We start from the raw sequence: 14748 nt of genomic DNA, 5'->3' as shown, positions 1-14748 counted from the left end.
TTTAGCCCTGTGATGGCATCATGTCACCCCTCCACTCTCAGAGACCATCAAGGGAGCTGGAAAGAATGGAAGGGCTTAGGAAGAAGCTGCAATTGTGCCTACTGTTGTGAAATCCTGCTCAGAGGGTGTGACTTCCTGCTCTGAGGGTGTGGCATCCTGCTCAGAGGGTGTGACTTCCTGCTCAGAGGGTGTGACTTCCTGCTCTGAGGGTATGACTTCCTGCTCTGAGGGTGTGACTTCCTGCCCTATGGGTGTGGCATCCTGCCCTGTGGGTGCGGTGTGGCCATTGCTCTCTTGAACTCTTTGCAGCTGTGATCACCTACCATAGACCTGCACAGCATCAATCTTACCAGTATCCTTTCATGGAGAGGGGAGGAGTCATAAGCCACAGCAGCCCTGATCATCTCCTCAGTGGTCAGTGGCTGCCAAGGGTAGGGAACAGCAACTGATAAGATTCCCATGCATTTGTGACAACCAAGCCCCATGCTCTTATAATCTTCATTAAACTCATGGGTACACTAAAAATAAAATTAAAATATGAATTTTAAAAATCCGTCACCAGGGGCTGGGGATTTAGCTCAGTGGTAGAGCGCTTACCTAGGAAGCGCAAGGCCCTGGGTTCGGTCCCCAGCTCCGAAAAAAAAGAACCAAAAAAAAAAAAAAAATCCATCACCAATCTTCACCAGAGTGGTAGATGATACAAAGCAATAATTTCTCTAAAAGTCTATAAAGTAAGTTTGTTCCCATTGCAGTTTCCTGGCATAGGAGTGGCCAGCAGGACTGTTGGATGCTCACTTAAGTCTGACACAGAACCTACCTTTCTCATTTATTAAAACCAATCGGCATTTCGATCTCTGAGACAGCATTCTTCAGTATCACTCTGAATTACTGTCAGAACCGTTACAGTGGTTCCAGTTGTCACACAGGCCACCTTCCCTGCAATACAGTGGCCAAGTAGTCACTGCTCTGTAAGAACGTCAATGGTATTTGGTAAACAAGGTGTTGAGATAGATTGGAGTTTGTGCTCAATACTGGTCACACAAATTTAAATGCACATTGCTCCCTGTCTGCGCATGGTTTTCAGGAGCATGTGTGGCTGCAGCAGTGCTCTTTCCTAGTCATGCAGTCGGCCGTCTCCTCTCACCCTAAGGGCCTGACCTAAGAAACGCTCTCTGGGAAATGGTAACAGATACCACAATTAACAGATGCCATGATTGCTTTATTAAAATTAAAATGCTCCAATGAGTAAGATAAGACTTACTTATTATTTGATACCTTTTGTGATTTACGTATTAAAATTTTATGACACAACAAGAACATCTTATTTATGGCCAGCATAACTATTATATACAGTTAAACTACAGAATTTGAGACAGGCCTGGTGGCTCCTATCCATGATCCTAGCACTGGGAAGGTTGAGGGAGGAGGATTTCTGTAAATTCAAGGTCAATCTGGGCCATGTAGTTACGTTCCAGGCCAGGCTAGTCTAGAGCGTAAGGTTGTTTCAAAACAAAAGAGTGTGTGTGTGTGTGTGTGTGTGTGTGTGTGTGTGTGTGTGTGTGTGTGTGTGTATGTGTGTGTGTGTATTTTCTGTCTGTCTCTCTGTGTGTATCTGTGTGGTTATTCTTACAGTCACGTATGTATTCGAATGTGGATGTAAAAGGGACTTGGTGGCCCCAGCTTTGACTGCCTAGCTTTGTTTTATGAGCTCTGTTGGGAACTGCAGTGTTCCCTTCACCTTCTGCACCTCCTCCCTCTCCTTGGCAAAAATTCCATTCGTTTGGTTTCTAGAAGCCCAGAATTACTTTTTGCCCTCAGGTCGAGTCAATGTGCTTGCTTATTCTGTTTTTTTATGAGCCATCGTCCTGTCCCGGTGGCTGACTCTCTGGGGAATCATACACCAGTGTCTTTGTTGTGTCCCCTTTACCTTTCCAGCATTTTCTTGATAAAATATAATCTCAAAATCAGAATTTTAAGTTTGAAAGAGCAAATATGCTGTTAATATTTTTAAAAAAAAGTAATGTTTACATAAAGAAACCAGAATCCAAAGAAATCAGTTTCCTTTAGGTTTTAGTTCCTAACCTGCCTCTGGGCATCTTTAGCTTCTGGAATGGATAGGACTTGCACTTTTCAAATGGAGGATGGAGGTCTCTAACTTCCCACAGGGGTGGAGGGTTTAGAGGGATGAGTGAGAACCAGTGAATACAATGGCCTGCTTGAACAGCAGAACCTCTCTCTCACTGGTTCTCTCTGCTCTCTGGTAAATTCCCTGTAGGAGTTCTATGTAGTCTGCATAGAGTTCTTAGTGTCAAAATGCAAATGGAAGGCATCCCCTGTTTGCCACAGTAGGTGACCAGCCCAGCAGAATAGAACTCAGAGGCTGGTAGTTAGGATGAGGAGGAGCTGTGGGTTTGGACAGAGTGAGACATGTGTTGTAGCGAGATGAATTGGAAAAGGACTTTGCCCATTATAACACCCTCGGGAAGTGACACTACGTGCCTAGCAGCACACCTTGGTCATTGAGTGTCTTTACTCTTCCTCCAGTGACATTCACTGACTCGCTGGTCTCTTCTCACACCTTGTTTCTATTAACATCAGTCCACCCAAACAGATAAATGGAGCTGCAGAAATATGCTTCTGGTTTGAGAGTTTCCAAAAAGACATAAAACAGCCTTTATGGTTTTCAAATGCCCTCGTTATTTTATTGACAGAATGCAGCATGTGAAGCACACAGCTGGGCCCTACCTGTAGAAAGCAGAAACACTAGTAAGTGCTGGTGAATTCTGGTCCAGAAAAGAAATCCATGTTCCTTATTAGCCTAAACTGTGCTGTTGGGAGATGCTGGCTCTGCACAGTGTGTATCTGTAGGCATTTAAACCGTACACCATATTCTGCTATAACCAGCCCTAGTGCAAATGACTTTGGTTTTAAAATGTTAATTGTATTTCGCCACCTCGTGGTAGTGTAAATGAGAATTAGTTCAAGTGTTTTGGTAAGCTCTTCATTGAACTAAGTGCAGTCATGGCTCATAATTGTATTTCCTAGGGCCAAAATGACACCGCCATCTTCCTTTTTAAATGTCGCTTTTGCAAAAGTAAATCAAGTTCGTTTCTGTTTTCAGAATCTGTAGGATTGATGCATTTGTATTAACACTTCATTCAGAATTCTGATCCGACCTTGAGGTTGTATTCTGGCCACTGCAGTAACAGAGTTTGTGTATAGTGGACAGATTTGTTTTCTTAGCCCCAGTATTTCCTAGATACAGGTTATGGCAAAAGGGAAAAACACGTATGATTTTCTTAGCAAATGTTTTGCTAAGTTCTTTTGAAAGAGAGGGTCTGGCCAAGCTCCTCTGCCTGTGGCCATGTCAGTTGTCCTCCCAGATCCTCTCAGAAGTGTCTCTGAGCTCTGGGGGCTCTTCTCTGTGAAGTCTTTCAGGCGCTCAGGGCACAGTGTATACCAGCATGCTCAGCTCCGTGAAGCCTCTTATTCCCCAAAGAACCTCCAACTGCCTGGTTGTTCAGCATGGGTCATAGCAGAACAAGGCCCAAGAATCTGCATAGCACCCTTTGGATCTAGAGTATATGTGCCAGTCATTTCGCTCCTCAAAGACCTGCATAGGTATATACTGAAAAGCAACTGGACGAAAATAAGGCATGTGAGCTCTCTTAGACAGATCCCTGTAGAAATAGCTTACCCTCCAAGACACATAAATATGTATTTGTGTGTATATATATTTTATACAGTCACACCAATGCCAGTGTTTACAGTATTAACCTGATTCAGTAGCCCAAAAGTGCTATATCATTTTTTTTCTTTTAGTTTGTTACCACCAGGATTGACCTTGACTATAAAAAAAACCTCGGTAGCCAAGATTGTTTCTAAAAATAAAAGCTAGAAGGGTTTATGCCATTTGCATGTGTTACCTCGTGGCCAACCAGGCTGCAATGAAGGTGAGTGGGATGCAGCAAGCATTTTATTAAAGCCAGCAGCTCTCTGGCTAAATGCTGTGATGGCTGCACTTGCTAGCTCCTCCCATCCCCACTGCTTAAGCAGAAGTCTTAGAGCCAGCGTATGTGAGAAGCTAGGGAGAATCCTGGAGCCTCTGCCTCACTTGTGCATTCTCCTTGTGTTTGACCGGTTCCAATGTGAACTCAGTACGGGGCTAATTTTAACTGTGCTTTTAGGTATATATGCTTATGCATTGGTGTTTATATATTTTAATGGACCACTTGGAATGCCAGTGTCTGACCCCTGTCAGGTGATCATAGTCACATGTTTCTGTTCCTAGGCTCATTCACCTAAATAAGATTGATCCCCACGTACCAAATGAAATGCTCTACGGCCGCATAGGCTACATCTTCGCTCTGCTTTTTGTCAATAAGAACTTTGGAGAGGAGAAGATTCCTCAGAGCCACATTCAGCAGGTAATGCAGTTCTGTGGGGTTTAGAGTGTCTGAGGCAGCTGCTTGCATACTCTTTGTCTCTCCACCTACTATGTCCATGTAGGGAGGCCAAGTGTTTGACCTGTATAGGTGAGGCGCCTTCAGAGAGCCTGCAGCTTCACACTCGGTCTGTGGGAGGCCCTGTCAGGAGCCAAGGGAGTCAGAAGGCCATCCTGCTAGGTTTGACCATTCAGAGGCCCTCCCTAGGGGAGACAGAGGCCAGATCCATCTCTCAGATACAAATATCTCCTTCAGTGCCAGGAGGAGTTTGTGCTTTTCTTTGAAGGATGGATTCTTAAAAGTGCTAATAAAGAGAGTTGGGGGACCTCCTCAGCCAACAGTCCTCTAGACAAAATATATTCCCACTTCTCAGAAGGGAACTGCCTGTCCTTCCTGGTGGATGATAGTGTCTGATTCCCTTCCAGTTTTTCAGTACTTCTTAACAAAAAGTCCCTTGCCTCCACCAAGAGCACTTTTTGTCTAACCATCTTGTTATTTCGCTTGGCTTTCTCCCTGTAGATTTGTGAAACCATCTTAACCTCTGGGGAGAAGCTGTCTAGAAAGAGAAACTTCACAACGAAATCCCCACTGATGTACGAGTGGTACCAGGAATATTACGTGGGGGCTGCCCACGGCTTGGCGGGCATTTATTACTACCTGATGCAGGTAAGGGATGCTCAAGGCGAGACTAAGCTGACCAGGCGCATGTGTACTGTCTTGGCTGGGGATCAGATCCTGATACTGTCTTCCTGTCTGTCACTGAGTCACACGCCTTGCAGTCATCTGACCTCAGCAGAGGTGCAGTAGCCAGGGAGCTCTCTCAAGTGTGACAGCATGAAGACCCCCATCCTGGGGATGCTGCTTGAGCCAGGTGAATTGCACTCCCAGCATGCAACTGGAGCAGGGTCATGACCTCTAATCCTCTATGATGTGCCCTCTGTTGGTCTCTCTCAGAAAATGCCTGGAGTTACAAGTATTACTCCCTATTATAAAGAAAACCCACTGAAACAGACTTGAAGAGTGAAAACAAAAATCAATTAAAAAAAAAAAATAACAGCACACACTGCCTAAGGCTCACTGGGAGAGCAAAGCCAGGAAGACTATGGGGGATTTTGTGCTGTGTTCCATAGTTCTTAGGTTCTGACAGTAGTGGGAGACATCACCCCAAATTAGAAAGACTGAAGACAAATAGAATTCACTGCAGTAAACTTGATTTGGGGAAGGTCAGAAAGAGAACTCAGAGGATGCCTAGTTCTAAGACAACAATTGGTGTTTGTGAATGAAAATTTATGGCAGAAGAAAATGGATTCTTTCTGGAAGCAGAATCAAGTGCCTCTTCTTTACAAATCACAGTGTCGCATAAAGGAAGGTGTTGTCTACTCGTGTGTGCAGCATGCACGCATGGATGTGTATGTCACCATCTAGCTGCAAGAGTACAAAACTGTGTCCTACCTCTCCTCGACCCATGTTTGCCTCAGAGTACAGTCACAGTTTGGGAGCAGCGATGAGAGGCCAACCTGCATTCATTCATTCACTCACTCATTCACTTATTCTGTTTTCTAGTAGAAGTTGTATCATTAGCATTATTGACAACCAAGATTTAAATCCCTTCTTCCAGATTGTTCCCTTGGTGATGCATATTTCCAGAGCTACATGTATATTCTTAAACAGCTTTCAGAAAAAGAAGGTTTGTGTCTTTTGACATTCAAGGTGTGTTAAAATCATAACATGTCAGTGAATGGTGGTAGCCTTTTTGACCTGCCATTTAATCTAATAGTCAAGAGATATCGCCCTGCCTCTTTCTGCAAGCTCTAATAAGAAATCTGAAAACCACAGCATCGATTTTTCAATTTCCAGGTTGTTATCTATTTGAAATGATGAAGGTTTTAGTAATGGAAATCTGACTGTGCCTAGCTATTAATATAACATTGAGCAGCATTACTTCTCAGTCATGTTGGATGAGTCCTGGGGAGGGACTCACTCCACTTTAATACTTTATTCGGACTCTTCCTTGTGTAAAGTACTGTTCTTACATGCCTTGAAGAGCCCAGGATGCTAAGAACATACTACATCTTACCATTTCCAGCGCCATCCCCTGATTGTGTACCCCTCATCCTGCATGCCCTGTCCCCTATGTCTTTTTTTTTTAAGATTTATTTATTATATTTATATGAGTACATTGTAGCTGTTTTCAGACACACCAGAAGGAGGGCATCAGACCCCATTACAGATGGTTGTGAGCCACCGTGTGGTTGCTGGGACCTCAGGACCTCTGGAAGAGCAGTCGGTGCTCTTAACCACTGAGTCGTCTCTCCAGCCCCCCTATGTCTTTTAAAGAATGAACAGGCCCTGAATTAAGAACAGTATCAAAAAGAAAATGACTAGATTATATTCCAAATAACATCCATCTGCCCTGCCTCACCATGATTTATAAATCTCTATATCCTAGTATCAGAGTAATCCAGTGTACAAGTCATTTCCAATTTGGTGTGGAGGCATACTGTACGTCTGCAGCAGGTCTCAGATCTCCCAGTCTCTCTCGTGTCCTTCTCTGTTACAGACAGCATCCACTACCACTCTTTCTTAAAGTGGAAGGTGAGCTTGGTGGTCAGTGCATCCCTGCACTCAACACACATCTGTTTCACCCTTGTTTGCAAGCATTGACGTGGGCACAGTACTTGTGAACCTGTCCATAACAGCAGTCATTGGAAACAACACATACAGAAGGCCATAAGAGGTCAATAATGGCCCAACTGTAGTTTGTTCCATTTCTTAAAAATCATAAACTAGATTAAAACAAGACTATCTAGCAGATGAAGAAATCGGAAGAGATATGAAGCCTTTTAATGATGTCACATTTCCTATTAGGCATGATTTTTTTTTTCTGGTTTGGTTTTAAACTCATTCTGAGTTCTAGGAATGTCATTCTCTTCAGCAGAACTAATAATCCTGTCTTTCCTCTTTAGCCCAGCCTTCATGTAAGCCAAGGGAAGTTACATAGTTTGGTGAAACCCAGTGTAGACTTTGTCTGCCAGCTGAAGTTCCCTTCTGGCAACTACCCTTCATGTTTGGATGACACCAGAGACCTGCTTGTCCACTGGTGCCATGGCGCCCCTGGGGTCATCTATATGCTCATCCAAGCATACAAGGTACCTCTTGTTCTCTTGGTTAACAACAAAATAGCAAACGCTTTTACAACTTAACACTATTCTCAGTCACGAAAGGATTATGAACAACTGTTGGATCTGAGGTCATTGTTAGCATCCTTCTCACAGTTGTCCATCCTACCATAGTGAACACCATCTCATAACACCAGAAGTGGCTTCACTGACAGAGTAACCAAGATGATAACAGAAGTGGCAGAGCGAAGATCAGTACCCCAGAAGCATGAGTGAAAGCAGAATCCTTACCCGTTGCTTCAGCGATGTGAAGGATACAGCTGCCATGCAGAAAGACTGCTGGCTCTTAAACAGCACTTGACATCCAACCCAGCAGCTCCACTCTGGACCTGTGCCCCTCCCCTGAAGTGACCATCCATAACAGCCCTGCTCTAATCCAAGTGTGAGAAGTAGCTAAGCATCCCTTATCCATCAACAGATGGACAAGTAGATAAAACATGGTGTGTGCATGCTGGGGCATAGTGTCCAGTCAGAAAAGGGAATGAATTCTAATACAGACTGCAATACTCAGACTTTGAAAACATGCTAAACAGAGTAAGTAGATACCCAGAAATGCAACACAGAAGAGGAAATGTCACTTCTATGGAGTGATGGCTAATAGGAAGTATCCAGAATAGGGAAATTACAGACAGAAAATAGAAGGTGTCGGGGTCAGGAGTAGAAAACAGGGAATGCTGCTCAATGTGTAGTGATAAAGATAGAAGTGGTGTCAGGGGCACAGCTTTATGACTGTAGTGCCACTGAATTGTATACATAAAATGCAGTCCCAGTGCTGGAGTTGGACACAGGACGATCCCTAGAGCATCCTGATTAGCTAGTGTTGCCCAGTCTTTGTGCTCCAAGGTGAGAGAGACACACTATCCTAAAATATAGTGTGAAAACACCTGATCTGGACCTTTGGCCTCCATAGGTACCCCCACACTCACAAACACATAAACATATAACAGCTCATTGATTCTTCCCCAGGAGGTAAAGACACTCTGATGGTGAAGGGTGTCAGTTACTCAAGTTGTATGACTTGCATATGGCCAGTGTGTTCTTTGGAAGGTGATTGGTGATAAAACAAGTGAGCAGTTCAGTATTGTTGCTGCGTCTGTCACACACACACACACATCTTAGACCAAACACACACAAGCAGGCCCAGTTATTTTTAAAAGCAAAGCTAGTCACATTAGTTAGCTTTCTGTTGCTGTGATAATACACTGACGAAAAGCAGCTTGGAATAGGGAAGAAAAGGTTAGTCCAGTATGAAGGGAAGCCACGGCAGGAACCTGAGGCAACAAGAACTGAAAGAGTCCATGGGCAAATGCTACTTGCCTTCCCTGCCTTGCTCAGCCCTCTTTCTTATACACCCAAAGACTACATGACAGGGGATAGCACCACCCACAGTGGACTAGGCCTTTCTCCCTCAATCATCAATCAAGGAAACACCCAAAGACATGCCCACAGGCCAGTCTGATGAGGACAGTTTATCAGTGGAGGCCCCCTCTTCCCAAGTGTGCCTAGTCTTGTGTCAAGGTGACAAAACCTAACTGTGATACAAGTCAGTGTTAAGTTTGTCTTTGAAGTACCACACATCCTGTTGCGTTCCTTACTTCTTGCCGTGCCTCCTCCTCCTCTTCCCCACCTTGCCTTCCCAGGCAGGAAGAGCTTTACACCCCTGATGACAGAGCTCCCATGTGTCCCTTGACTCTGCAGGTGTTCAAAGAGGAGCATTACCTGTGTGACGCCCAGCAGTGTGCTGACGTGATCTGGCAGTACGGGCTACTGAAGAAGGGCTATGGGCTGTGCCACGGTGCTGCAGGGAATGCCTATGCTTTCCTGGCACTCTATAACCTCACACAAGATGCGAAATACCTGTACAGGGCCTGTAAGGTAAGAGCCAGGCTGTGCACGGGAAGCATCCCCTTGGGAGGTTGAAAGGGTCCGAGGGCTTAGAATTTATAAACAAGTCCTTTAAGAAAAACCGTGAGAACTAGTCAGTCCCATTAACATCCCTTTAAAGGGTAGATTCTGCTTGAACATTCGGGGAGCAAAGGATGAAGCGTCATTTTGTTCTTTGGCATTAGTGTTCTTACTGCTCCCTAAATTCCCAAGCCATACACCTGCCTCCAAACCACCCGTTCCTCGGTCTTCTGCCTCTCACTTGATAGCTTGGGAATTATTCAAAGTAACAGGCAGTTTTCGTGAGTTCCTAGGATCTGGAAATAACTGCAGTAATTGAACTCTGCCTCATTTTCAGTTTGCTGAGTGGTGCTTAGACTATGGAGAGCACGGGTGCAGGACACCGGACACGCCCTTCTCTCTCTTTGAAGGTATTTCTCACACACAACTTAGCTTCTGATGCCATCAACTACCTCTGCTTGATGATGTGTTGGTTTTGCAGGTGTAACCACAGACTAATTTTTATAGTCCATTCTTACACATCTTTCCTGATGTGCTGGTCACTTAGCAAGGCTGAGGAGGTAGCTCGTTGTTAGAGTGCTTGCTTGGTACACCTGAAGCCCTGGGTTCCATCTTTTGTGCTAGGTAAACTGGGCATTTGGCACACACTCACAATCCCCACTATAATCACAGCACTCAAGGGCTGGAGACAGTAGAGGCAGGAGGATCAGCATTTCAGGGTCATCCTAGGCCATTTACTTGTTTAAGGCCAGCCTGGACTGTATGAAACTGTGTCCCACCCACCCCACCCCCCAAAAGAAAGAGTCAGTGAGCATGTTACCACATTACCACAGACTATAATGTTAGTAGCTGTAATGGTGGCCACCATTTATGGAGCTAGGCATATGCGGAGTCATAGATGCAGAGCCTCCAGGAGGAAAATGGCCACGAGGCTGTGGTGAAGGAACTCACATGTGGCCAAGTGACAGGAAGTGAGTGGCTTGAATAAGTATCTTGAACTCGTTTGCCTCCATTCTGTCTCCTATCTTCCCCTAAATAGAAAGACAGCCAAGAACCCTACTCAGGGCCTCTGATTTTGAATGTGGGGTAGGAATTACAGGATGCTTCCCATGACTTAACATAAAGTTGATGACAAAAAGCAATGAGCCGCCTAATTAAATAGAGCCATGTGGTGTAGTAACTTGTGCTTCTTTCTGTTCCTTTAGGGATGGCTGGAACGATATATTTCTTGGCTGACCTGTTAGTCCCCACAAAGGCCAAGTTCCCTGCATTTGAACTCTGAGAAGAAAGCATGTCCCCTGCCGCTCACAGCATGGTTCTGTGTATCCCTCTGAGCTCTGTGTGTCCATTGCTTTTGAAGGAAGCAGAATGAAACTGTATACTTTGAAGTAGTTGGGTTTTTATTTCCATAATTTGCTTTAGCAGTTCAGCGCCTTCCTTTTATGATTTACTTTTATTTAATTTAAAAGTAAACATGAAGCCGCCTTAGCTTCCTTCCAAAGGGAAAGACGGATGACAGGTACAGTGTTTCATAGTCATTAACATAGTTTCCAGGCGTTCAGCAAATGTTCCTCCAACAGCTTATCAATGTAATCATGCCTTAGTGCGCTCGAAAATGTTTTCTGAAAACTCTGTAAGCCATGCCTGGTAGCATGTTATCCCATCTACTGCAGAGAGAGGCATGAGGATCACAAGTTCAAGACCAACCTTGGCAACTTAGTCAGACCCTGTTCCAAAATGGAGAGATCTGGGACATAGCTGAGTGGTAGAACATTTTCTACCATGCAGAAGAGCCCTGGGCTCTGCCCCAGCTCAGACACGCACAGTGCGTACACAGACTCGGTGAGTTAGGCAGATACATGCAGATGCTGTTGTTGAATGCTGCCTTCCAACTCTTCTGTTGAATATTCCTCCTCCAGAAAGTAGTTCTGTGGCTGGGTTTTCTCAAGTGTTTGATCAAAGGGGACAAAAACTATAGCCCATGCTTCTGAAAGAAAAACTGTAGAATTTTCTGAAAGAATTATAGACTAGACTTTGGGCCTAAATGTCATTTTTTAAATTTCTAGTTTCTATCTGAGCTAGAATTACCACTCAAGAGGCACAAAGGCACTATCTGCCCGCAACATTGTCAAAATTTAATATGGTTGTGACACACAATCTGATCTGAAAGTTAGTTCAACACCAGTTTGTTCACCAGTTTGTTGGTTTGTATTATACTTCAGGAATGTTTATTTTAAAAGTGTTTGTCCTTCAGTAATCATATGAAATCTGAAGTAGATTTCCTGTGTGAATTTGCTGAGACAGGATTCTACCTGACCTTTGGCTGACCTTCAGACGTTCGGCTCAGATTTGACTTGCTTTTCGCTGAATGAGTGCTACATGTCATCGCTTCCTGGCAATTGATTTGAACATTGATCACTAAATAGTACAGAATCTAATTCTGCTTACAAAGAATGTGGAAAGGGCGCTGCTCTAACCAGTAGCTTCTAAGAAACCACAGCTCTTGACAAGCACTCTGACTCTTAGCTGGCCTGGGGTGTTACTGCCTTCGTGCTTGTAACAAATGAGCATTTGCATATCCCAAGAGCAACATTCTGTCCGACTCTGAGACCGTGCAGAAGACTCCTTGGTGCTTCCAACTCTAAACAAATGCCCATTGGCTCCTTATCCTCCCTCCTTTCTTCTGTAGGAAGGCGGAAGGCCTATCCAGACTCTTTGTAACTGACTTGGTGACATTTTCCAGCTTTAAAACAACAGGATCTAAGAGTATTTAATCTGTTATTTTGTGGCTCTTTTGGTCATGCTATTTTTATTGGAGATCAGATCCCCTAGGAGTGTATGCTGGTTGCTATGAGGAATAATCCCTATTATTTTCTATTTGGTACCAAAATAGTTTATGTGAAATTTTCAGGCCCTTTAAAGGGTGCCTACAGTAAGATCCAAAGAGCAGCCCAGCACTCAATTTCTAGGATTGAGTTGGTCCTTCTGTGACCCCTATACATCAGGGACTTCATCCTCAGAAGCTGTGTGCAGTCTGCCATGTATTGATGGTGTCGGTATTTATAAGTGAGACTCACAGACAGCAAAGTACAGCTGTTTGGCGAGGTGTCCAGCCTTAGAAAAGAAAGCTTACTTGGTTTAGTTAAATGGCTTGTTATATCCTGCCTGCACTTTTCTATAGATACTTATTAAAGAAAAAGAGGAAGTGTTTTGGTCAGCCAAGAGACTTGGTCACAGTGCTTCCCCAGGCATCCTGATTAATGCTGCTTTCTGCATATTGTCACCCATGAGCAGACTCATCGACACCATTCAGCTCTCTTCACTGAAGCTTTTTTGAAACTCATTACACTGAGTGCGTATACCACTGTTCACGTACGTATAAGAGCTGGGAGTTTTCTGAGGATTTTAAACTCAGGTAGAATACAAGGCTCACACCAATGCCTCTCCTTGCATAGAGACTGCAAGTTCATTTCCACTCCAGAGTTGTACAGACGTGGTGTTGTTGCTTTTGTTCTTTTACATTGCTCCCTCGGAGGTTTTTCTTCTTGGTTTCAAAGCCTTCCAGTGGCTGCCTGAAAGCTCAGTGGTGGTGTTCATCTCCATCCTGAGTCTGGGGGTAGATGTCCAGAGCCTGTGGGGCAGTCTGCTAGCCCCTTGTGCTTTTCTGCCCTAAGCTTAATCGTGTAAAATGTCAGCATTGCTTCGGCTGTCTCCACAGATCCCACCAGGCGTTCATGTCCTCCCAGCTGTCAGTCTGTCACCCTTAGAGCCATCTGGTTCCCACCCATATCAAGGCAGAAGCCCGCATGTATGTACAGTTAGATAAAGAGGATCTACAAGTATTTTTTTTTCCTTCCCCATTTCTCTAAGTAACAGAATTGCAGGTCTCCACTCCTGTGTCCTCAGGTCAATTTGTTTCTAGATTATAGAACCTGACTTTGAAATAAATAGTGTAATTGGGAACTTTTACCTCTATCCTCCTTCGGCTCCGAGAACTCAGGTGTAGTCCCTGCTCACTTCACCTTAATTCCTGCTCCTTTTTGGCTTCCCTGACACAGATCAGAGCAGGTTTCTGAGGGCTCCATACAGCTGGACTGTAGGAAAACTGTTGACATCTAGTGAAGGGAAGTCAGTGCAGGGGACATTAAAGAATCACCCCAAGGTTCATCGCCACTAAACGGGGAAGAGCTGGTTTCATATTTGTATGTTATTGTAGGATTGGACTCCCTGGTCCTCAATAAAATGCCTGAGTATCAGATACTGTTCGCTTCAGTTTGAACGTGAAAAGTGTTTCTAAGGGTAAATAGTGGCTTTTTCTGTATAAACTCTGTCCCTGGGATTCACTCCTAACTACTGCTTCATTGTTAGTTCCACTCCTTTGTAATAATAGATTCATATGTGATCGTGGTAGATTTTGAGAGAATCTTCGAAGGTTTCAAACCGTGTGGCAGGCACGTTACCACCTATGTTTACCTCAGTTTGCCCAGTGGTCAGCTACCAGCAGCTCACAGCTCTGAAAGGAGCTTAGAAGTGAGGTCCTTGGATGAGGCGTAACTACGGGGAAGCAAGTCTGCCCAGTCACCTAGGAGACCGGATCACTCTCTCAGGACACCATGAGCCAGCGCATCAGAAGTTTGCCAGTGATGCCATGAAGCACGTTTTCATCTCTGAGCTACGTGGCCTTCCTCCTGCTCCTCTGTTGACTGGATGACTCAGAACACACGGAGAGGTAGGGTTGTTTTCTCTTCTTTAAGTGAAATGACGGGATGCATGGTCTGCTGATCAGGCAGTGAGGAATGGAGGGACAGAAGTCTCCAGTAACCAGACTCTGTGGAGTGACCCGGTCCTGTGTTTACTTCTCTGTAACAATGAAACTGCAATTGTCATTGTAATAATAATAATAAAAACCTTTAAGTAATTTGGCTCTTTCCATTTACCCATAACTTCTTTGTTAATATGTTTAAAAAAAAAATCCCTGTGTCCCTCCCATACTCTCTGATGATTAAAAAATGGTAATTTATGCTATTTTTCTTTCCTACCTTGAGCCCCAGTGTGGAATCAGTACCTCAAAGGCCTCCTGGCCCTGTCTTTACAAGCGTTCTGTAAATGTACCCCGAAGATTTGCTGTTCCATCCTCCTTTGAATCCACACACACTTTTCCAAAGCCTTGATCAGAGGCTGCTTCCAAAGCAGAACACTGGCCTTCCTGAGAACGGAGA

At 44.4% G+C, this 14748-nt stretch overlaps 1 protein-coding gene across 3 annotated transcripts in view; it reads left to right on the top strand.

Annotated features, from left to right (window-relative positions):
- Lancl1 (LanC like glutathione S-transferase 1) overlaps positions 1 to 14447 on the top strand; it is a 33596-nt gene extending 19149 nt beyond the window's left edge. For 2 of the 3 annotated variants that reach the window (XM_087564408.1, XM_087564407.1), the window contains exons 5-10: positions 4292 to 4427; positions 4965 to 5111; positions 7412 to 7594; positions 9323 to 9499; positions 9867 to 9939; positions 10735 to 14447. In XM_087564408.1, the coding sequence (XP_087420534.1) occupies positions 4292 to 4427; positions 4965 to 5111; positions 7412 to 7594; positions 9323 to 9499; positions 9867 to 9939; positions 10735 to 10811 (793 nt within the window). In that variant the 3' untranslated portion in view covers positions 10812 to 14447. 3 annotated transcript variants of the gene reach the window in all.
- Positions 14448 to 14748: the final 301 nt, after the last annotated feature.

Source organism: Rattus norvegicus, chromosome 9 (genome assembly GCF_021556685.1).
Source record: "Rattus norvegicus strain SHRSP/BbbUtx chromosome 9, alternate assembly SHRSP_T2T, whole genome shotgun sequence".
NCBI classification, from domain to species: domain Eukaryota; kingdom Metazoa; phylum Chordata; class Mammalia; order Rodentia; family Muridae; genus Rattus; species Rattus norvegicus.
The sequence above is the reverse complement of the archived record's forward strand: the minus strand, read 5'-3'. Positions and strand labels throughout refer to the sequence as shown.